We start from the raw sequence: 24,980 nt of genomic DNA, 5'->3' as shown, positions 1-24,980 counted from the left end.
AGACAGTGTTTCCAAACCTTCTGTGATGCCATTATATTCTTTATAGACTATAATCGATTTTTATTTCTCACAAACAGGTAATCTGCAATTTATAAGCTACATCATTAGACCTTTTCTCATTGCTTTTATTTTCTTCTCAGTGATGCGTAATGTGTTGCCAGTAACGAAAACTGATTAACTTGTTGCTTTTGCCCTTGATTTTGGACTAATTCTATTTCCTTAGCTTCATAAAAGGTAAAAACAAAAAGAAAGCCTAAATTCTTTTCTTAACAGCTTAACTGGACTTCTCCATGAAGTGATAAAATGATAAGATAAAAGCAAAACTACAACTAGCTTTTTGGCCATAGGACCAAATATGAATAGCCTTCAAAATAATTTAGAACAAAAGTGCATCTACTTTTATCTGCTGATCTCCATGCGTAATTGTAGGTTGCAGGCTGCTGGGATTTTACAGCAGTCCCCGGCAGCTGTCAATATTGAAGCATTTTCTATCCTGTGAAAAGCTGGTGAGGCTTCTCTTCCTACACATTTGAACTCACTTCAAAGCAGAAGAAACAACAGCAGGTGCATTACAAGCAGTGCATTAGAAAACACAGACACACTGCTTCTATATGGAATCCAAATCTGGGCACCCAAAATAACTTCTGTACTTAGTTGAATTTAAACCTTTCCAATATGAACTTATATTCGGTTGTTGATTTTGTTGTTGTTGTTGTTTTGTTCTTTCTCCCCAGTGTGATTTAAAGATGGCAAATCTGTAGTACTGCATTATGGAATTATCTTATGAACTGAATTAACAGTTTTGAACAGGTGATCCTGGGACTATGCTGTTCCATTTGGGTCATTTGTGTCACTGTCTAGGAATATTTATAAGAAACTGTATCATATGTACTTAATGAAGTATATTCCATATTACATTAGGTAGCATTACAACACACCACCACAGCCATCTAAATCCCACCTTAGGAGAGAGCAATGAAAAGAAGTTAAATGAAATTACTCCTTAACGTAGAAAGTTTACCTGTTCATACACAGCTTCAAAGCCTTCACTGTGAGTGAGAAAGAAATCATTACTGTCAGCAGCCAAAGGACAGAGACAGTCGTCTGAAGGAGAAAAAGAGTCCAAAAATAGGCAAAGAACAAATAATGCAACCAAAGAAGAGTAAACTCCTCAAACAGTAAGCCCTTCAGACAGATCTGTACAGAAAATATGGGCTGGGGGCAGCACCGGGAAGGCTGAAATGAGGAGGCCCACACCACTAAATACTGCAAAGGACCACCATGCAGGAACAGAGATGGAAAAGGAACTATTCATAAGGAACACCAATGGGTAGAAACAGCAGTAAGGAGATTAGCAGAGCACTCAAGTTGATTGTAAAGGAATGAAAGATTTCCTATAAACCCTTCAACATTGTAAAAGCCATCTGCAGTAATATAGGCTATCTGAAACCAATTATTATTACTACATATATTTCCTTATCTTTATCACTGTGTTAAATATCATTCACTGAGGAATATGAGTAAGTCTGATTTAGTATAAGAATGAAATGTCTGAGGGAGGAAATTTCAGTGGAATGTGGTTCAACATCAGAAAAGAATCAGCAATGCAAATCAGACAATGTGATAACTAGGGAATGCTAAGAGGAAGCTGCTTAAGAACTTCAGACATCTTGTCATTCTTAGAAAATTAGATCAACAGAAGATGAGTATTATATTCATTAAAAAGAACAAAAAAAAAGGAATAGCAGATAGTAACAGGTACGTCTTCCTAAACTGGAATGGCAGACGAAGTAAAAGAGAAGGAGAATATACTGCTCTGTAGTGACATGAATGCAGCTGATAATCTACTGTTAACATCTCTGTGACTAAGTGCTGAACAGAAGATTGCAAAACATTTATTGGCATGCAATTGTGAGCATAGTCAACAGGAAATGTACCATTATAGTCCAGCCATAGAGTTAGCAACATATTTCAAGAAGTGTTTTAAGTGACCTGGCAGCCCTTAGTAATGCTGTAATGGAACACTGACTAATTAATCTCATATCCTAGAACTTGAAATCCGTGGCAGATAAAATCCAACTCCATTCCCTAGATTAGCAGAAATTGACATAATAGCATTGGTCCTTCATTATGTAAAGAAACTGGTATAATGAAAAGCCTTTCAAAATGTTGTTATTCTGTTTGATCGTGGTTATGCAGGTCTACCTTTCACACCATAAAGAGACAAAACTTTGTTTTTGTAATTGTTTTGTGGTATTATATATTGAAATGAATGCAAATGTCTTCTATTGTATCAGGACAGTCTCCATCACAAATATCTCTTTAGTTGTTCAGATCTATTCATCTGGAAATCCAAACCATTCTCTTTGGAAAAACAAGGATTGAGAAAATTGAAGGTTATTGAACATGTCCCTTTTTAGCTGCTTTGATTAATTCCTAGTCAAAGAGAAAAAAATAAGAGAGGATGTAAAACTGAGTAAGAGGAGGACAAAGAAAAGGAGAAAATAAATGTGGAGTGCATAGCTATGAAAAGAGAGAAAACTAAATTAAACAAGTGGGAGGAGCCCTTTGTTTTGTTTTAGACAAATAAGCATAAAGTACAATGATTCAGAGATTAAGTTTCAAGATATCCTTTAAGAATCTTTTACCCTATAAGCCAGCCTCTCCAAGATCAGACCTATTCAATGCTACTGTCAATTTCTGACATTTGCATTGCAGTCAATTATTAGTTTTTGATCATTCCATAAACAAGATGTGAAAGCACCTGTTCTGTGTTATAGTCCAAATACATCCTGCTGGTTTACTACTACCTTCCCCCGCCCCCCCCCCAAACATCCTCTAGACTGGCACTTTGATGGTCTTACCCACTGGAGAACTTGTATTACATGTCCAGCAATGTCATCTTTCACAGAAACGTAAATGCAATATTTTCAGCTTTGAAGAGGACACCGAAGTTGTAGATTCCTTCTCTTTGGATTCTCTACTGAGTTGTCATCAATGAGCTGAAAATACCTGCTTCACATTGTCACTGTGAAGTCCAGTGTACCTCCACAAGAAAATGTAGATCTTTCTAACTTTTATTTTACACAGTTTCTAATAACTGCTTAACTTTCTATCTCTTCATAGTGCAAACTTATTGTATTCACTGAGAAATCACAGAATGGTTAAGTTTGCACAGGACCTCTGGAGGTCATCTGGTCCAGTCTAAGCAGAAACAATTGAAGCACACTGCCAGGAACTGGGCAACAGTGCTCTACCAAAACAAGTTCTTACCTAAATTTCACATGTATTGTAAAAGAATCCTCCTTTGACTGTTCTTTACTATTTATCATTTGTTATTTTTTCAAATTATGATTTATTCTTGAATACATTCTCTTGCTAAAATAAAGTATAAAATGCTAGCTTAAGAACTTTTTTCTTTTTTGGTGAAAATCATAATGGAGCTGCCACTGCAAATTATTTGTTTGTTAGGGTATTAAACACTTTGCTTCTTCAAACCAAATATCCTGAATTGCCATAAAAAAATTTGTTTGTTCCAGAACAATTTTATAAACAATGTACAAATAAATAATAATCCTTCATGAAGAACTGTTAAGACAGCTTTAAAGCATTATAGATCATGAGGAGTAAAAATGATAACAAACTAGCTTTATCTTTATTCGGTCCAAGAGAACTCTAGCACATCAGAATGGGTGCAGAAACAGGCCTTCAAGAAAAATCCCAGAAAGCTCCAAAATCCTCCATGCAGTATCATCAACAAGTATCATCAAAGTCCAGTACATCCAAAAATAATATTTTTATCAGTGGGCGTTGATCCTCTGAAAATAAAATCTCATATGTATTTTATTAGGTTTTCTGCTCATTTCCAAAAGCCATCTTTACTTTTGCTTGCAAAGGAAATAAAACTAAAAGTCTTTTGATGATACATTTCTTAAAGACACCTTCATAAACAGATAACGCCTGGTTGAGGGATATATTAATCTTGTTAACAAGCCTTGTTACTATGCTATACCGCTAAAACTAAATGACACGCCACACCCAAAGACATTATCTCAAAGAGCTTTAAGAAGATAAGAAGACTAGGCTTACAAAGAACATATCTGAGTTGTTTGGCCTTACTCTTCTTTGTGTTTCCTAATTATAACATCAGTATATTTACTGACTACACAATAAGGATATCCAACATTTCAGAGCTTGCAGTTGGTCATATATCAAATAAAATACAGTTCTTACAGAGCAAGTACGAGCATCCTGCATTGAGATGGATGATTCATACTGAGACTGTTGTGCACCTCTTAAAGCTAGGGGGATAGCACACACCAAATTCATTAACCAGTGATTTGCTTTGCCTGATATACTACCCTGACATCTAATAACATTTCCAATATTCAAGCTACTTTCTTCCCCTGACATCATTTATTTGGTTACCAGTGGTTTGTTTAAATATTACTGCCAGCCTATTATTTTATTATCAGCTGTCCAGGCTACATTTGACATAAAGTCAGAAAGAACATAACATTATATTGAAACTAAACTGACATATAGTTCAGTACCCTGCTTTGAAATGCAGCTAAAAGCAAAGAACTACCACGTATTTCTCACATCTATGGAAACTATAGCACTGAAAGATTCTATGAGACTTCATTTGTAAGTGATGCCACTGACTCAGACATAATGAAGGCCCAGTTCTCAAATTAAGTTAAAAACTGCTTGATTGTTATTAAGATATAGTACAGATATTAGGCTTATTTGGAACTGAATTTTCCTTTATTTACCTTTGAAAACAGACTCCTTTAAAACATATTTCCAAATCACTGAATGTTTTCCAAATCTCTCCAACAAATTCCCTAAGAAATTCTTCTGGCAAGAATACTGATAATCCATACTGTCTGCAGCAAGGTAACAGTGATATTGATAGAAATTCCAAGATGCTCAAACAAGAATCCTTTCACATGCCCCATTCTGATGCAGCTGAGTGGGAGAGATTGGTCTCCCTTACACTACTGCATGTTGTCTCTCAAAAAATTCCTTTCCACTTGCTTTTTCAAATCAACTGGCATAGCTACACTGAGTAATTAGTTTACCCAAATGATCTGGATTTAACAACATCCTCCCAGAAACTCCTTCTCTTTATGCAAACCACCATAGCAAGACCAAGCTAGAGCCCAATCCCATGTACATGGCTCTGGGCACATCTGAGAGAGAACCTCAGGTGTAGTGGCTGTACTGTTTTCTCCCCTTAGCTGCACGTAGAGCATGCAGCTTCATTTGCTGTTTTGCAAGTGGCTGGAAATTCCTGTGATAAAATAAGAATTGCATTAATTTTAAACACACTGAGAAATAGCTCTTATGAATCTTACCAATATGAACTCTAGAGATGGAATATTAACCACTGTAAAATAAAGATGGCTCTGGTTAATAAGTAAATCCATGCTTTAAAAATTACCTCTTCCCTTTTTTCTTCTTTCTTTTTCTCAAATTTGGGAGCCATTACAAAGTTGTGTTTAGGACAGACTGTTTTCTAGAATTTTATTAAACAGGTTTTTTTGCCCATTTATGCATGAATGTTGTAATTAACAGGATGTTAAATTAATAGAAGTTGATATTTTGATATCATGGTAGGTGTAAGTAGCAGTTTAAATGACGGTCAGAATATCACTATATTTAATTTCTGCTGTCACTTCCACTAGGCTAGCAAACTTTCGCTTCCGTCTTTGTCTACAGTCTCATATGTTTCAAAAGCAAAAAAAGTAAAGTTTGCAGAGGAGTAATGCTGAGCTGAGGACACATTTTAAGTGACAGTATAATCAGAGTGCATCACATTATATTCCTTTCGTTGTATAGCCAACAGCAGCCTTTAGGGATTTTATATCAGACTGGAGAGGACTGGTACTATCTTCCTGCAGAATTCAAGCTTTTCTAAAGAAATAATACTGCAGTAGTTTCATATAAAGATGTGGGAAACATGTACTACACTTGAGGAAAAACTATGTGCATATACATATTTAAATTTACACTCATTATTCAGAAAACACCAGATCAGATGTGTCTGATGAGATTCCACAATAGGAATAACATTTATAATATACAAAAGTATAAATAGCAGTCTCAGATATTACAAATCTAAGTACTTTAATTGACCATGCAATGATTCAGCACTATAGCTATTGACCAATTATTCTTAAATTATTTTTTCCAAGTTTTTTTTTTTTGACAGATGTATTTTTTTCTTTTTAAAACATGTCCTCTCTGTTCATTCTTAGTAGCATAGTTCCATTTAACTCCATGGAAATAAAAAGGTTTAGCATCCCTTAAAATCTCATTAGGTGATTAAATATCTTGAGGTAAGATATAGAATAATCATATGCTTGCAAATGATTTTATTATTAAAATAAGCATGCTCATCTACACCATGTTTCTGTACACGTTAATTTATAATGTGGATCAAAGGGGAAAAAAAAAAAAAAAAAAAAAAAACAAAAAAAAAACAACCAAAAACATAAAAATAATCCAACCAAATATAGTAGAACTACGTGAATGGAGTGATAATAAATGAACCGGGAATTCGTGTGTGATTTTACCCTGTCTTCAGTTTCTCCTTTTTATTTAGATGCTTCACAGTCAAATGGCAGGAGGCAGTAGTTAAAATATAAATCATAATGGAAAAGAAGTATTTTTTTAGCCTTCCTATTTTTTGCTACACAAAGTAATAGAGAAACAGCTACTTTTCTTTAAGTATAGGAAACAACAATCCTGAAATAAGGACAAAAATAAAGGTGTATTTAAGGTTCCTAGAATATCAATAAATGTAGCTCCTACAAAGACATCCTAAAAATATAGGCTGGGCAAGTCAAACAATAGCACTGTATTTTCTGCTCTTAACTATCTAATACTACTCCTTCATATGAAATTTCCCTATAATGACCTTAAGAAACATTCTTAAGCAAAGGTGTTTTAATGGTACCATTGAAAAAGTGCATGTGGAAATTTTACTAAACAATCAGATGGGTCTCTCAAAAGTTAATTCAGCCGATTCCTTCAGAAAATCTGAAATGCAACAAAATAACTTTACGTAACTTGTTTTTTCTTCATTTCTTTCTTTATAAACTTCATAGGGATCAGTTACATTAATTAAAGAAAAATGAGAGGAACCCAGTATGGTAAGGAAATCCTCCATTTATTCAATTAAAAATATATATTTTTAGTCATCAAAAAAAAAATCCCTCAAATAGCTCAGCTGAAAATCTGACATTTGTGTTAGCAGTATTAAACCCCCAAGGAAACTTTAAGTAAGCTCCACTTCTGCTCTGATTCCTTTTGACTTTAGCCATATTTTGAAGCAGAAAAATAAAAAGCCACTTGGGCAGGAGTCACTTGACTTTCAGGGTTAAGCCTTTCTGCCAAACCTTTGAAAACCTGCCAGAATCTGTTCCAGTTGTAAACTTCCTTGAAAAATCTGTTTGCACAGTGCCAGTGGAAATGCCTTGGATTTTAACAGAAAGCTCCAGAAAGATAGTTTGGACTGTGGCTATGTAGCCTAACTTGGAAGGGAACACCAACTAAAGCTTATGTGAAACTCCAAATCACTGCGGCCTGTGCTATGTACAGCCACACAGTTTTGGAGCAGGGAAAGCATGAATCCATTAGCAACCCCCCTGCTGAGAGCAGGTTCTATGGAGAGAGCACTTCTTGACTGAAGAGCAGGAAAGTCAGTGTTTGGGGCTGGGAGGTAAGAGTGGGTGTAGTTTTAAAAACCCATAAACATCACTGCACGCTATTTTACTACCTTAAAGAAATGCTTTCATAGTTGCATAGTCAAAAATAGCACCTCTGAGACATAAGGCTTCTTACATAATGTAGATCCATCCACTTTAGTCATACATGTTATGATATAGCCTTTAATTACACAGTATAATGCAGCTGTCTCCAGAAGGTCCATAAAACTTCTGCATACAAAAGAGGACTGTTGTTAGCAATATGCAGTGTCTGAGTAATGAAGAAAGCGGCTGTCCCTATGAGCTGTACACCTGCCCCTGCATTACAACAGTCCTTACTAACAAAGAACGTGATGCACCATGTACCAAAGAGAGGCAAAATGCTGCCTTGAAGAAATATGTTCCAACCCTTTCTCCCCTAAAAATCCTATGTGATTTTGGTCTGGTTTCTAAAGCTAGGCATTTTTTGGCTGGTCATTCTTTATGCTGCCCAAAACACTTGCATTTTTATGAGCTTGCCTTGCTGCATATCCCAGAATATGCACTGCTGATCCCTCAGAGCTGTAATCTGAAGTCAATAGAAACTACACTGTGATATTACAGTAAATAGATCATGTATATAATTTTATATGTGAAGTACATGGGAAAACATGAGATTGTGCTCTCAGTATTAGCAAATGCTTTTACCTGCAGTCTCTTTTGCCTCAGTTCTCCTCAACAACTGGGATAATTGCATGTGTCATCTTACATGCATATTGTACAATTTTTAATACTTCCACAGCTGCTCAGTCATTGTAATTATGAGAACCTTAGAAAAGCCCAGGGAAAAATTAATAATTTCTCTTTGGAGCTGGTTTGAATATGGACAATAAATAAGGCTCAGGGCTACATGCTGAAAAGCAAGGAGGAAACAAAATCCTGAAGAAATTATTATCCAGACTATGCTCTGAATGAGGCATAAGACTCAAGGAAACAGTGGTTTAGAGTCACATAACTATAGGCCTCCATAATGGATACCCAGAAAGGTATGGAATTAAAATTGTAGAGTATCCTTTGTCTTAATAATCCATAGATTCTGAGTGCTTTACTTCTGAAATTTATTAATTTTCTCAGAGCACAGATTTTTGAGGGTAGCATGTTTCTACATTGATAGACTGATACCAATGACTTATGTTGATTAGAGAAGAAGCAAGACACCTGTTCTGAACGATGCTTTAAAAGCCCGTGCACAAATGGGAATCTAAGAACAATGAAATGATTGTGAAGATTCATTCAGATGTATGGATGAAAAAACACATTCCAGTCTAATCAAAGGACAAGAATCTTATTATAGGATGGGTATCACGATGGGTAGCAGGGCTATCACATAAGGTATTTTTTGCCAGTAATTCATAATTTTATAAGGGAAAATTGCTTTACCAAATTCCTATGCTTTCTATATTTGCACAGATATAATAAAGAGTGGAATAAGGATTTGTTGTTAACAGGTATGCGAAACATGCAAGCAAAGCAAATCTCTAAAAAGGTCGAAAGTAGTATTACATAGCAAGGGGCAAAGTAAAACCTGCTTGTTTCTTGAGATTTTAGAATGTTTCAGTATTACAACAATTGAAAGAAATTTTTTTTAGCCAGAGGAATTTCTGATGTTAACTTTACAATGGTGTAATGCGTTAGGTTGAGAAGGCACCAATCCTGATATATTCCGACAGGAAATAAGTACCTGGATGAATTACTTTATGCAACTGACTGAGAGATCCTACTGAAGACCATAAAGCTACAAAAATAAAATGTTTCAGAAATAGTCCATAATACATATGATTTCTAAACATTTTTCATTTCCAAGTCTCATTAGTTAATTAATTCCCTTAGTACCGTGAATTCTCTAGACAATCAAAAACCTAACTTAAGTCACTGAGAGCTCAGGCTGGTCAAGGACCAAGTTTCCAAGAGATAATTATGTACAGTTATTCAAATTTCCAAAGAGTAAGCTGACAAAGAGCAAAGCTGGATAACATCAAAACCTGTCACCTTATATATTTAGACTATCCAAGCAGTAATGAGCACATATTAAAATGCAACATCAAAATAACTAAATGTTACTAAGTTCTCAGAGACGTGCCTTTTGATTTAGATGTAACTATGACAATACAGCATCAGTAACTGCTTTTTGTTACTTCTTCATGCAAATGTGTGTAAAACTGAGAGATAAATCTCACCCTTAAACGCTTGCAACAAAAAAAGCTAAAAGCTACTACTCACTGAAGGGATCTTTGCTTCTGAACTCCTGCAGTACCAACAGCTTATACTTTCTACTTCCAATAGACAGGTTTCTGTTCCTCACATGGGGTAAAACCAGGAAGGAAAGTTTATCCACTTGCATTACTGTGTATGCTTCTAAGATTTACAAGACTTACAAAATTCACCAGCATGACCCACATATCACAACCAGTAACACATGAGTGAATAACAAACCTATGTTTAATCAGTCTTTTTTAAATGATATAAGTATTCATAATGTGAAAGGAAAAGTCTATTTATTTAAAGACTCCAGTGATATTTAAAATAAAATAGGCGATGATAAGGGACTAGATAAAACTTCTGAACCTTAATTACTTTTCCAATATTGAAAATGTGATTGCCAGTGGATTTACACAATAACAGGTCAAAATTCTATTACATTAACTTTTTGTGTTGTCACTAGAACTTTGTTACAAAAATCTAAATAAGAAATACAGAGAAGTTATTTTTCTCATAAACAATTGATCTGAGGAATGTTGTTGGTGGAGGTTGCTTTTAATTTTGAGTTTCAAGATTTGTATGAGAAAAGCAAAATTTAAAGGTGCTGTACTTCATAAACGTACAACTTCTCATGATGGCAACATCATGATACAACAGTGAAAATGCCATAGAGAGAAAGGCAGAAGTTCGCAGCTGTGCAAACAGCTTCCATCCTAGCCTGTTCTCCAAATATTTGAAGAAGAGTTACAAAAATCAGAAATACGTGACGACTACTACAACTGCAGGTGTTTTTCTCCTACCATTTACGTCACTAATGAGTTATGCGTGAATATAAAGCCTGTACTCAGAATTCTTCAGAAAATTGTACGATATTGAAGACAGTTTACAATTTACCTCTCAAAAACAGTGTGTTCTATAAAGAACATTTTTTGCCATGTGATAATATTTCAGAATTATTATTATTATTATTTTTTATTTTTTATTTTTTTTTCCCAGTAAGGAACCCAGAAAACAAACTTCAGAAAGAATCAGCTCCTGTAAAGTTCAGTGATGTCCATCTGAGAAGTACGTGGGAGGAGGGCATTAATCAGTTCTTACAAAATCCATTTACAAATCTTCCTTATATCTCCCCATGATTATCTTGAAATTGAGGTGACATACAGCCAGTGGTTTTTATCATCCACTTTCACATGTCTTTCCTACAACGAGGAAACATGGAAGAAAACAGCAAATAAAATAAACAACGCTGGTGATCTCAATGTCAGCGCTAACTCTCCTGCAAACTTCCTAAGAAATTCCGCTTCTTCTCTAGGAGAAGCATCAGTTCACCCCATTACAGATAGCTGAAAATCATTGAACTTAGCCTCCTCTCATGTCTGGACTTTCCATGTTAAGAATCTGATTTTTACAAATGTAAATTAGTTGCTGTGTAACCATCAGCAGAACCTAAACATTTTTTAGAACATTTTAAGACATTTTTTTTGTAACTGCAATTCAGAATCAGGACAAAGTACATCTTTCCTAGAAGGGTTATAGAGGAATTTTTATTAGCATTGGGGTCTGATTTTTATATTTTTATTAGTAATTTTATCATTACAAGATTGTAACTGACCCTAAAGCAAAGTACCATTCATCACAGCTGTCCTCTAGAAACTCACTGTACAAATGCAGATGTGGGCATGAACATTTCTGTTGCTGCCTTTGAGAACTGGATAAGAAGAATCAGAAAAAGCTCCTAAAGGAAATTACAATATTGAGATACAGTCTTCACTCTGCGTCTTGTTGCTAAGTCTGTGATTTTCTACATGCTTCTTAAAAAGAAAGTACACATAATTTATAAGTAATACATGTAATCTTACTTAAGGAGTCTTTTCTTACTTGAAATACCTCCTTTGACCGAATATCTTTTTTAATGTCTTTTGTTAAAAATAAGCAGCATAGAAAGGAAAGATTACCATAAGGTCATTCTGTACCAGAAATGAAGATGTATTTTGGAAACTTTCAAACTCTGGTATGCAACTCCACTGGCACAGTGCAATGTCAGTGCCCTCTGTAATGACTGTAATAATTCCCTTAATTACAAAAAGACATCGCTGTGGGGAAAATCTGTTTAGTTTCTCTGTCTTTGAGCAATACGAAGCCCTTCCTCTAACCACAACCATCAGGATGTCAGATTTTTTCATTGCAAGGCCTTGTATATCACGCCACAGACTAAAAGCAATCTGTAACTTGCACATTTACATAGCACTGTTGGTACTTAACACCTACGTAGGCAGAATACACTGCTTCACTCTTTGCAGTGGCAGCAACTGCAAAAGTGATTCTGGTGAATACTCTTTTGCACTTCTTTTGGTAAAACAAGTTTTGCCATAAGTTACATAGTCCCTGAAATACAAAATAAAATCAGTCACATAACCTTTATAGCACTGTTCACAGTCACACATGAAATGTATAAATGATAACATTGACAACATCAATGATGATAGAGACAAATATCCAAATTTATGAAGTCTTTTCTCTATATTCTCAAATGAATACTACAGTCGGAATCTGCATGTTATTTAATTTGCCCTCGATCTTCTGTGTTATCATATTCCCTCTTGAATAACGGCTTCATAATCAGCAGGTTATTAGGTTGGCCCTAATTCAAAGCTTATGTCAGTGGGGCTTCAAATTGGTAGCAATGGAAAATGAAAACAGAAACCATTTCTTTCAGCTGTCTGTAAGGCACCAAATCTGCTGCTTACTAGGACCCAGAGAAATCGTTCCAAATTCATAAACAATTACTTAAAATTACAGAAATCTAAAATCCTATCATACAATTCTGCTCGCAAAGAAAGCTTCCATCAGTCTCCTCTGTCTCTTATTTCTCAAACAAAGCATGAGTGGGGTCACCTCCTGCCTTCATCCCCAAATTTCTCATTGAAAACAAAAGAGAATGAAATGTTGAAAATGATATAATCATTGCCTGATAACCACAATTTCCCACTATCCTCAGCAATTGAATCTTGGATTCATTTACTATAATAAGGATAATTTCTCTACAGATGTCATAATATTGTAAAGGATAAGAACTGTTACAACCATGAGAAGAGCTGAGTTGTCAAGGGAAAAGCAGTCTGCAATTGACAAGCTGCCTCATTCCCAATCTCAAGTCAGATGAATGGAAAGCACCTCACTTCAGACCAGTTGCGAACAAGGAAAAAATTGCTATTCTGAGTACTCAGCTGTGGATAGAGAGATATACTTTAAGAACAGTGGCAACTTCAAAGACAGCTGATAAGTATAATTTCTGTAGACTAAAAAGGTTGCATGTTGGTAGCTGGAGCTCCAAGTCTTGACTTCCCTTTATAAATCCCAAATAGAAGTTCTGATTATTATTTTTTTTTTTTTAAGATCTCAGCTTCCAGGAAGAAAATCCAAACAAAACAAAACTAACAACAAAAAAAAGACCTCCTGTACAGATTATCAGTAATTTTACCTGACAGACAAAAAGACAAAAAAAAAAAACAAAAAACCAACAACAACACCCACAACTGGAGAAGTGGTGCAAACTGGCTAGGGTCACAGAAATGGCAGCATCAAACTCATGTACTTTTTCCTTCTTCATTCATGAGCTGATGTGGGTATTTTAAGTATTGAAGTGGTCACTGGTTCTGCTAGGTACACCAAAATCCAGGAGAATGGTAGCAATGATTCATTACATGAATCCACCACACACATCTACTTTTTAGTTAGGCAGATGAGAGTCTGAGCTTTTGAAGGACAGACTGCATATACGATAATATAATCCAGGTTAGTAAAGAGCCTGTGATCTTAGGATCACCTCAGTACAGAAGAAGAGTCAGCAGAGAAAGTTATCATCTTTGAAGGAAAAAAACTAAATTATTTTGTAAATATTCTACCTTGATCAGGGTAGAATAATATAAAGGCGTCAGAGGTACAGTGTACTTTGCTAGTCAGTTTTATATATCACAACATTAACGGAACAGCTAAATGCATGTTTGCTACAAATCACTACCTGAAAAAAGTTAACTGTGGTCTTTGCAGCATACACCCCATGTAAAACAAGCTATACAACACCTCAGAATGCCCTTCACTGTTCTATAAAATCACATGTTCATGAAGGTATACAATTTCAACATCAGTACAATAAACCACACAAAGCTTTTTTGCAGAAGCTGCTATGGTTTCATGCTTTCTGAGTTAACACCAAACATTCTGGAAGAGAAGGAACTGTACTAATTCCAGCAAGAGAGAAATTAACTGTTTTATTTTAAATTACCAGCCAGCTTTGATATATTTATTAAAATAAACGTAAAACACCAAAGCTGTATGTATTAAAGTTAGTCTCTACATCAAGCTGTTTCTATCAGGAACCAGTTTTACTTGCCAGTCTGCCTCCCTGTTCCCATCTATCAGCTCTATAATGATGAGCAAATAAAATTTTATGTTCTGTAATCCGAATGTTTTCCCACAACTCCTTGGCTAGCAACTATGGCTAAAAGACTCTAGGGCATCAATGCACAGCTAAGAAAAGATCAAGTGCATTTGGTCTGAAATGCCCAGAAGCCTTGAAATGTCATTACATTAGAACATAGATAATTTTGTTAAATATTTTTTAAAATTCAGAGTGAATACAACCAATCTGACACAATATCCTCTGTTTCTAGATGTAAATTCTTCTTGTATATTAGCGCTCTACAATTTGCAGTATAAACTCAAAACTTACATGAGCCCCGTGTCTCAATTAGGCACAAAGGGAAACAACATCCTCACTATAAAAAAAAAAAAAATGAAATACCATTGATCTGGAGTACTAAGATGTATGCTACGTAAAATAAGTGGTCTTTTGGAAACATTTCAATATCAGCATTTTGAAAGGATTAGCCATATTCAACAAGTCGCTTTCTTAGAAGACAAAACAGGCTGCCAACTCCTAATTAGCAGTGACACAGGATCTAAATTCCTGTAATTTTACATGAGGCAGATATTGAAATCAATATCACATAATACCAAATTCTGTCTAACAAAAAAGTATATCAAGCTGCATTTAAAATAAAATAAAATAAAATAAAATAAAATGATGCAAAATTCTCCATTATGCAAACATAAGCATGATGCACACAACTGAATGCAAAGGGCACATATTTAATACAGTTTTGAACTTTGGAATTATATGCCTGTCTGCCCTCAGGATTCTAGATGGCTCAAAAATAAACAAATAAATAAAGGCCACAATTTAAAAACAAATGAAATAAATTTGAAACATTTTAGCTAAATTAATCTAATCATCAGAATTTTAGTGTAATATTTAGTGGGCTTCTGTTTCACCTCATAAATTGGTATTGCCATCCTAGCTATTGGCACTGACAAGAAATTTAGCATACAGTTCATCCCTATGGGATGTGAGTTGTAGATAAAGATTCTTAAGTATAAATACGAAGTTTATTCCATAACATAGTTAGCTAACTATTCAAGAAGGACAAAGACCATGATGACTACTCTTTTAAGACTACGTATGATGAGTTCAACAGTATCACTTTGAGCTTAAACATCTATCTCAAAAAATATAATTCATGCCCAAAGATGTTTATATGTTTTATTCAATACATAAGGGAATTAAATGAATTATAACATGGAAATTTTCAAAAAGATATGAATATTGGATGACTTTTTTTTTAAAGTTAACATGAAGAAGCAAATATGCACAACAAAGATTGATGTAATATATTCAGAACCCAAACAAACAAATCTAAATGCTGGCTAGCCTGAGACATCTGGAATTTACTGCCTTAAAAAAAAACCAAAAAACACACACGCAAAAAAAAAAAAAAAACCCTTTTCACAGTTCAAACCATAGCTGGCATCAAGTTCTGAATATCTGACAAGGAAGAGTATCTCTTACAGTGAACAGCTGCGTGAACAGTCCTCATTTTTTCCACAAAACAGAAACTCAGCAGGACAGTTAGAATAAACCATGCTCTAAACAAGAACACTTTGGATCCACAGAGTAATTGTTTCTATGACAACCTAATATTGAGGCAAGTAGTCCAGCTACATTTTAGAAAGATAAATCACCCCACATGTAATTTTCTTGAAACAGTCACAGATACAGAACCACAGAAGGTCATGAATTGACAAGAAGCTGGTTTTAGTGAGAAACATCACCCAGAGCAAAGCGTGCAACATGGTTTTCATTGCCTCCTCCATTTTCTCAGACAGGATACTGGACTTCATTATTTTAATACAAATAAAGATAAAAAGAAAAATTATAAGTTCCATCTCAAGTCAGAAGGTCAATATTTCACTCATATTTTATTAATGTAATATTTGTTTTTGTTCTGAAATTTAAACATAAGAAAAAAAATGGAATAAAAAACACTGGTAGGAGACGTATTCTTCTTACCTTCTAGGACTCTGACTCAATTGACTAATTTAATTCTTAAGATCAGTCTTCTAAACAAACTGTTATTTTAGCAAAATCACACCATATCAATTTGATTTTTCTCATGGAATATTATAATTTTCACTGAGAAGATTGTGGTGTATGTCAAAGAATTTATCAGAAAATTGATGTGGCAATTGGGGTTTATTTTAATGCTAGTCTTATTTCTAACAAAATTTATCATAATATTATGTATTTTTCCTTCTGCTGAGTCGCTATTACATGAAATAATACTCCCTTGCCTGTTTCAGTACTAGAGATTTTCTCTTTTAGAAGCCTCTTGTACTGTCTTTATCTATAAGCACTCAGCCCAGCCAACAACAGTACTGCTACACATCGTATTTTTCTCTGCTGTAGACAGCACGCCCTTAATATTCAAGTAGAACTCCAGTCCTTATTCGATGACTCATGTGAAATCTCCCACTGAAGAGAGTTTAGATACTATTGGAACTAAGAGCATGACTGAATGCAATACATCTAATACTTTCCTAGATTTCACTCCCTTGTAGCTTGGATAGCATAAATGAAGCTACTCCTGAATTAGGCAAAAGGACAGTTAATCCTACTGGCAGTAAGTTATCACAGAATCATAAAATGGCCTGGGTTGAAAAGGACCACAATGATCATCCAGTTTCAACCCCCTGCTATGTGCAGGGTCACCAACCACCAGACCAGGCTGCCCAGAGCCACATCCAGCCTGGCCTTGAATGCCTCCAAGGATGGGGCATCCACAGCCTCCTTGGGCAACCTGTTCCAGTGCATCACCACCCTCTGGGTGAAAAACTTCCTCCTAATATTTAACCTAAATCTCCCCTGTCTCAATTTAAAACCATTTCCCCCTTGTCCTATCACTATCCACGCCCGTAAACCGCCATACCCCCTCCTGTTTATATGCTTCCTTCAGCTCCTTTTCCAAGCTAAAGAAGCCCAGTTCCCCCAAGCTTTCTTCACAGAAAAGGTGCTCCAGCCCTCTGATCATTTTAGTGACCCTCCTCTTTATCTGCTCCAAGAACACTGCATCTTTCTTGTGCTGGGGGCCTCAGGCCTGGACGCAGAACTCCAGATATATAATACTTTATATACTAGTTATAATACTATGGGATTTTCAAAGCAAATAACACTTGTTGAAACTTGATTCTTATGAGAAAACTGTACTTCCAAGAAAAATTAATGAGATTTTCAAAGGTGAAGAAAGAAGGCCAGGGAGACTTAGATGCTTTAAAAAATGCCTCCTGAGGCCTGAAAGGCCCAAGGCCATTGACTCTTTAAATCTATTTAAATCTACCTATTTATTTTCTAATCTCTTAAATGTGCAAGTCAGGATTATTATTATTTTTTAAAGTTGATTTTTTTGTTTGTTTTTAATATTATTGATTCCTTTAGTGCTCATTATACCACTGAACACTGAACTCCATGCCCAGCCAGAGATACAGAAGCACACTAAATCTAAGCTTATACATAATACAGATAGATAGATCTTCAAGGAGAATGGATTTTAATGTTTCACCTTGAAGGAAAAAGGTAGTAACTAGGACATATGGCTACATATGTTACTAGATAAAAATTGACATTTTGGTATTTTTTCACATCTAAAACATTTCTAATTAAAACAAGACAAAGAACAAAACATCAAAAGTCTCCCTTCACATCACTGCAGTTTGAGATGATCCTCCATCCTTCACCAATGGCAACCTTGTACTAAGTCTTGTGGGCAATTTATACATTCCAGGAACAAAAGACCATAACTCAACTACGTAATTTCTATGCTGGCTATAAAGAAATATGTAACAATAGCCAGGATTTCCTACTTGGCAAACGTAGAGATTTCACTTGTACTTCCACTTTTTTATTTCTGAAAATATTAAATTATCAATTACAAATCAGTTCATTATTTTTTGTAGCACATATGAGTAGCTACTAATCCCTTCATCAAACCTCACTGATCTGAGTTTAACTTATCTTTTTTTTCTAATCGATAGAAACAAATTCAATTTATATTGATATCAGTGAAAATGCTGTCTCCTATTTCAAATGAAATCAGAAGCTGAATACTTCAGGATGAGTCTAAGCAAAAAATATGTCTTGCTACCTTTTTATAAAGCTCATTTTACTGTTTCTGGGACTGTGTGTTATTAAAAAAACAAGCTTCTTATTCTGTTAAATTATCATTTGGCCTTTACTTACTAAAACTTATTTTAAGATGTTTATAAGACTTGGTTTTATTAACGAATGGCAGATGAGAGATAAACAACTGATAAAGCAAACAAGATGCAGAATGACTGTAGTGTTTTGGGTACTGACACTACGGACAGAAGGTGTTACATAATAAAGCACAGTCACAAATGAAGTTTTCTATTTTAAAATGAGTGAAATCTGATAGAAATGACAAAATTATTCAGCTGTAAAAGTCATGCAGCCACTCAGGGAAGACCCTCATTTGGCCTACACAGTATCTTATTTACATTTACCTTTTACATTTTACACTCAGGTCTCTGCTCTCAAATTCTGACACGAGCATTACATTCTCCCTTGATATGTTCGGTCTCATTTCATATGTATACCTGTAAGTTACGTTGTAGGCACATAATATAGGTACTCTATACGCTTAGCATAGCTTCAAGCAATGGTACACTTGCTAAAAAAGAATATGAATCCTACATGTATCTGTTTTAAATGTTCACAGTCGTTCCAACCACCAAAACCAATGGGTACTGAATACGATCCATATTTTACTCAGTGCTTTATTTGCAGAGGGGACTCAGGAAACCGCTGCTTTTCAAAGCTCTATCTTCCTCAGTAATTTTGCAGTCATAGAGTCTATACATTCCCCTTGTCCTTTTGTATTCTCTCTTTAAGACTAGCATTCTAAATGGCTAAATACATCACAAAGCAATACCGTTCACATATGTGTAAAACCATAATCCTTTCTCTAATCCTCCTCCTCCTCAGCAACAATTTAAGGAATTCCCAAATAAATCACTGATTTTATTCCAACAACATAACAGAGGTAGGTTTTAATACAGAACAGACTCTGGGTCTCTGCTACCCTACAAAAATAAACCCAGGTCATCTTTGCACTTCATCCTGCAAAATTCTCCTTCGTGTTGCTTTCCCTGTTCCCAAAATTAATTGCCACCAGCTGCTCATTGCAAGCCTGCCCACCCTCTCCCACAGCTCTGGCCAAGTATGACGCTGGCCACCCCCTCCCGACTGGGATGCACCTGGCACCGAGGCCCTGTCCTTTCTTCATCCCAGGACAACCCCACATCTCACCCTGCCATTAGAAGATACACAGATGATGTCCTCCTCCCCCTGCCCACCCCTGCAAAGATCAGAGGAGTGATGGCACCATGGTCTGCCACAGAGACACGTGGGGGCAGGAAGGCAGGAAGAGAGGAGGCAGCAGGGAGGCAGCAGGGAGGGGAGCGAGACCCACTCATACAGATGAAACTCCATGCAGGCCTGACCTCCTACCCATCCCCTCCACTACGCGAAGGGGGCGGTGGGGCAAGCTAAGATGGTGCCTTACCTTCACTGCAGTCCTTCCCCCGAAAGCCTGTTTGGGAGCAGTCGCAGACAGCCTGGTCGTTGAGCACCGAGCAGACACCTCCATTGAGGCAAACATCCTCCCGAGCACACAGGCGGCTCTGCTCATCGTCCAGCCGCACCTCCTGGCTCTCCACCGGCGATGTCTGTGTGTAGTTGACCCTAACATCTGTTATCCAGCCCTTGAAGGGCTCCCGGTCCTTGACAGAGGAGAGTGTCAGCTTTAGTGTTGCTGATCGCAGCTCCGGCGGAAGCCCCCCCAAGAAGAGGCCACTGAACACAGTCATGTCCCGTCGCTTGGACTTCACCTCCACCCACTTCGCCTCAGCCCGGTCAATGATCAGAGTGGTGTTCTTGAAGTGGCGGCGGATGACCACGGCATGCCAAAGGTTGTCATTGACCGCCATGTCAGAGAGCAAGGTGGCAGGCTCGGCACAGAAGATGGAGAAACTGAGCTGCAGCCGCCCACCCTGGGTGAGGATGAGCTCCAGGAAGTCGCAGAAGCCCTCGTCATCAAAGTAGAGCACCAGCCCGCTGGAACTGCGCGTCTTCATGTTGAAGCTCATCTCGCTCTCGCAGCAGGCATTCCACTTGGGGAAGCGGGTCCACTGCCCCTCAGCCCCCGGGAACTCCAGCCCACTGCCCAGCTCGGCCCAGCAGCCCAGCAGCAGGGCCAGCCAGAGCAGCAGGCAGCCCCCGCGCCGCACCAGCGCCGCCCCCATCCTGCGTGGCCTGGGGCGAGCGAGTGGGGCGGCAGTGCCGGCGGGGGGCGGCGCTGGGGCCCCAGGGGTAGACAGGGTAAAATCTTGCTGGACACCGGCCACGCTCGGAGCTTCAGGTGTGCTCACCCCCGCCACGGGACGGGGGGGCTGCGGGGACCCCGCGGGATGGAGGGGGACACTAAGGGGATCAGAGGGAGGAAGGTGTTGGTGGTGTTCTTCACTGATCAGCCAGGTTTTGAGAAAGGTGTCTGGGCGTGGGTGAGTCAGCAGAAATTTTCCCCAAAGCCAACATTACCAAAGCGGGAGATATAAAAACAAGACTGGTGGCAAAATCCTCTCCTCCAAGCAGATCCAGGAGCTCGGCAAGACTGTAGCAATATCCCAGTGCTTGTGGCCCTCTTTTTACATCCTATCCACCAGCTGTAGTTTCCCAGGAAGCCAATTACAGATCCCAGCGCTGCCTCCCCAAGATGTATCCTCTTGTCAGATCACGGAATGCCTGCCATGGTGCTGGAGCAGCGTCAGCAGGCGACAGGACTCATCGCTCATGGTTTCCTGAGCTGCCTCAATCCCAATGGGGTTGAAACCCAGAAGCTGTCAAACAGCCGGGTGGCTACTTGACATGCACAGCCTGACAGCTCCTCTTCTGCTTGCTTGTAAAAGGCCAAGGCTAAGATCCAGGGGGTGAACTCCTCTATTTTTTTTTGTTTCTAATCTGCAAGGAATCAAAACAGAATAATAAGAAACAATGACTAATAATAACAAGTGAAATCATAAAGTTGATCACTAGCGTAAATTTGTGATTAATTTTTTATTTGAGACATTGTTCAGTGTTAGCAAAACGAAGTGCTGCTGTAATTTTGGAGTTACTGAGAAATCATCATAACGTGCAGGGCTAAGCTTAAATCCAATGTATATGCTTACACCAGAACACATTTTTATGGTTTAATCTGTATATAAACTACTTACCATTCCAAAACTTGCAAATATTTTAGGAGCATATATATTATTATAAGACTGATGTTAAGAAGTGTCCTGAAAAGATACTGCTTATCCTGCTATTTGGTTTACTTTAATTTATTTATGGAAATATCAGCACCTGTGAAGCTACAGGGTCCTATTAATGAGATGATGGTACCAAGCCTGGTTCTAGTTCTTTCTAATACAGCTCAAAAATGCATGAAAGGGACAGAGCTCCCAGCAGGAACTGGCAGGCTCTGCTGTATGTGGCACACCTACTGGCTTATTTTCATGGGGTGAGGAAGAATTGCAATGGTTTCTTAGAAAGCTTTTTGAAAATTCCAAACTGCATTTTTCTCTGCCACCTGGTTTCTTTTGTGCCTGATATTCTCTGTTCTGGCAAGGAAAATCCAATTCAAGCCGGCTCTGATGCTGACATTATTCACAATGCAGATCAGTTAATCCCAGGTGTTAGTCCTCTGAAATGGGTTGCAGTATTTTATGTATGTTTACTCCGACACTCTTATTTAAAAGGACACTCCTCATTTCAAAAATAATACATATGCCATAGTTCATTCCCTTCCTTTTAAGCAGCCTCTGCATTCAAAGCACTTCAGCAGAGAGGCTCCCCTCTCTTTTCTTCCTCCAAGCCGCGCAGTGTTTTCCAGGAGAAGTGTGCAAGCAGAGATCTCCTGATGGAGGAGAGGATCTCCGACACCTCCCTCCCCTCAGCCAGCAGCACTCAGGCAGAACAGCACGGCCAGAGCTGCCAACCCTCTTGCCGGGTACTGCATGTGGGTATGCGTCTGCTGCGGGGAGAGGGAGCAGGGATGTGCCTGCCGGGGCAAAACCTGCACACACCTCGGCTGCCTGCACCTGACACATTCAGAGTCGCTAAGTCACCTCCTACTCTCTCTTTATATTTAATTTCATTCCTCTAAATGTCAACACGTTTATTTTTATTATTTGTCACATGCCAGGCGGGCAAGAGCAGCGAAAGGGAAGCAAGAAGAACCCCCAGAGGTTAGAAGAACTCCCAAACCCATCTGGCAGAGGCCAGCCGTGCTCAATCACCACCGGGCACTGCAGGGCATCGGCGTGCCCCATGGTTTTCCCCGCCTGAAGCCGCTGCCAGCAGTTTTCCGGCAGCCCCCCCGAAAAACGCGGTGCCCGGAAGGGCTCGTCGAGGCAAGAAGGCAACCCCGGCCCCCGACGGGAGCGTTTGGGGCATATCGGCGCCGTCGGGCGAGCTGCCGGCGGCGGGCAGGCACCGCTTCAGCACCACGAACAGCTCCGCCCTGCGCGGCCCGACGGGGCGGCGGCGAGGCGGCTCCGCGGCTGCCGACTGCGCCCGGGGCTCCCCGGAGCGGCGGGGGACGGGGGGCTGCACGCGAGTGGGAGCACGAGGGATGCCCCGGGGGGCGGGAGGGTAGGGCGACCTTACGGTGGATGTAGGGAGGGTGGGCGAGAGGGAGGGAGGGTGCGGCGAGAGAAAGGGGTCGGGTGGCTGCGCGTGTGCCGAGGGGGGGGAGGGTCGGGGCGGGGGACCGCAGGTGGGCGCGTCGGCGCGTGGCCCAAGGGTGAAGGATGAGTGGGGAGGGAACGCGCGGGTGTTCAGGGGAAGCACTAGCTTGCAGGTGCCGCGAGGCAGGAGCGAGCGCGCCCGCGTGCACGGGTGCGTGAGAGCGCGTGTGTGTGTCTGTGTGTGTGGGGGTGCGAGCGCGCCGCCGAGCGTGCAGAGCGATCCCTACAGGTGTCCGCGGAGAGCCGCCGAGTGGGGATCCCTCCAGGAGAGCCGCCCCGCAGCCGGCTGCGGTGCCGCCCGGCCCCCGCCCGCGGTGCGGCAGCGAGAGGGGAGAAGGGAGAAAGAAATGAATAACAGCAATAATGAAAGAAAATAAAGGGGGAGAGTGGAAGGCAGGAAGATGGAAAGACTGAAGAGGACAGAAGGAAGACCCGAGGAAATAAATAAATAATAATAATAAAGCCACAATTGCTTATTTATTACTACCGATATCATCCACACAAACAGTACACAACACGGTCTCGCCATCTCCAAAGCAGAAGGACACTGTCATTTCCAAGAGGGGACGATTTGGTCATGTACATACCGCTCAACCGGGGTCTCAACTGCCAGCCGATTCCCCTCCCCTCCCGCCTCCCCCCCCGGCACTGTATGTGTGCGCACATGCATGTAGTGAGAAATATACACAAAGCAGCACTAACGGAGCAGCGCCTTCAGTGCCTCACCAGTGCATCAATATCCTTCCCCCACCTCTCCATAACCATATATATATATATTATTATTATTTCCTTTAAAAACGATGATTTGATCACAGCTACCCCGATGGAGCCTTTCCAAACGGGCGAGAGGGAGCGCGAGGCACCCCGAGGTCAATAAATCCCGGGCTAACGGCAGGTCGCGGCACGCACCGCCCCGGCACGATCTTCATTGTGCCCAGAGCTCAGCATTGTCTCCGGTGCGAGGAAACCCGGAGAGTTCGCAAATTACCGGATGAAAAGAAAGGAGCTGGAAAACAACCTTGCTGCAGCCAAAGGGGGAAGCGCTCCGATTCAAAAGCAGACTTAGCGGCATCATTAATCTTTTCCCTCCGTTTCCACGTAATTTCTAGAATCAAATTCTTTCCTAGGCGGCCGCAATGATCGATTTTGCTACCTCTCCAGCCTGCAGACGTATTTATTTTAATACGCTTGTGATAGAATTTCTCCTCCTTCAAAAATGCACACCATCAGCAGGAACCCGCGCGGTTCCGAAAGCACCGAGGCAGCCGCCTGCCCTCTTTCTTCTCCCTCACAATAGGAAATGTCCCAAATTGCCCATGCACTTCCTGCACAAGCCCCTCGCCCATCCCAGCCCGCCGCCAGCACACAGCGATCCCATCGCGATACGCATCCCCATCGCTTCGAGATGCACCCGAGCAGCTCCCGCGAGGGAAAACATGCAGCACATTGATTCATCCCTCCGCTCACACGGATACCACCCCCCACCCGCTTTGGCACGGGAGGAATAGCCGCATCCAACCTTTAACTTCTCCCTCCGCTCCTCCATCTCTGCTCCCCGCCATCTACCTTCCCACAACGCCGCATGCGAACCCACCAGCCTCTCGCGCCTCCTTCTCCTCTTCCTCCTCCTCCGCAGCGGCACAGCGGGGCTCGTCCTCCCCGGCGCCGCTCTGCCCGCACCGCGGACACGCCTTACCTGCGCGGGGTGCCGCGGGCCGGGGCAGGCGCGGCCGGAGCTGCCTCTGCCGCTCGCCGACGGAGCGGGCGCTGCTGCGGGTGCGCGGCGGCGGCGGCGGGCGGGGGCGGCCGCCGGGAGCGGGGGGCGGT

General features: G+C 39.8%; 1 protein-coding gene across 35 annotated transcripts in view; it reads right to left on the bottom strand.

Moving 5' to 3' along the window:
- The window catches only part of NRXN1 (neurexin 1), a 611,800-nt gene extending 586,842 nt beyond the window's left edge, over window positions 1–24,958 (bottom strand). For 33 of the 35 annotated variants that reach the window (XM_072331055.1, XM_072331060.1, XM_072331066.1 and 30 more), the window contains exons 1-2: window positions 24,748–24,935; window positions 19,931–21,384 (exon numbers count right to left, since the gene is read on the bottom strand). In XM_072331055.1, coding sequence (XP_072187156.1) covers window positions 19,931–20,669 — 739 coding nt within the window. In that variant the 5' untranslated portion in view covers window positions 20,670–21,384; window positions 24,748–24,935. Of the gene's footprint in view, window positions 1–19,930; window positions 21,385–24,672 lie in introns of all 35 variants that reach the window. The other 2 variants (XM_072331056.1, XM_072331058.1) reach the window with 2 other exon arrangements.
- Between the last annotated feature and the right edge of the window lie 22 nt (window positions 24,959–24,980).

The sequence above is a fragment of the Excalfactoria chinensis genome, chromosome 3 (genome assembly GCF_039878825.1).
Source record: "Excalfactoria chinensis isolate bCotChi1 chromosome 3, bCotChi1.hap2, whole genome shotgun sequence".
Classification (NCBI taxonomy): Eukaryota; Metazoa; Chordata; class Aves; order Galliformes; family Phasianidae; genus Excalfactoria; species Excalfactoria chinensis.
The sequence above is the reverse complement of the archived record's forward strand: the minus strand, read 5'-3'. Positions and strand labels throughout refer to the sequence as shown.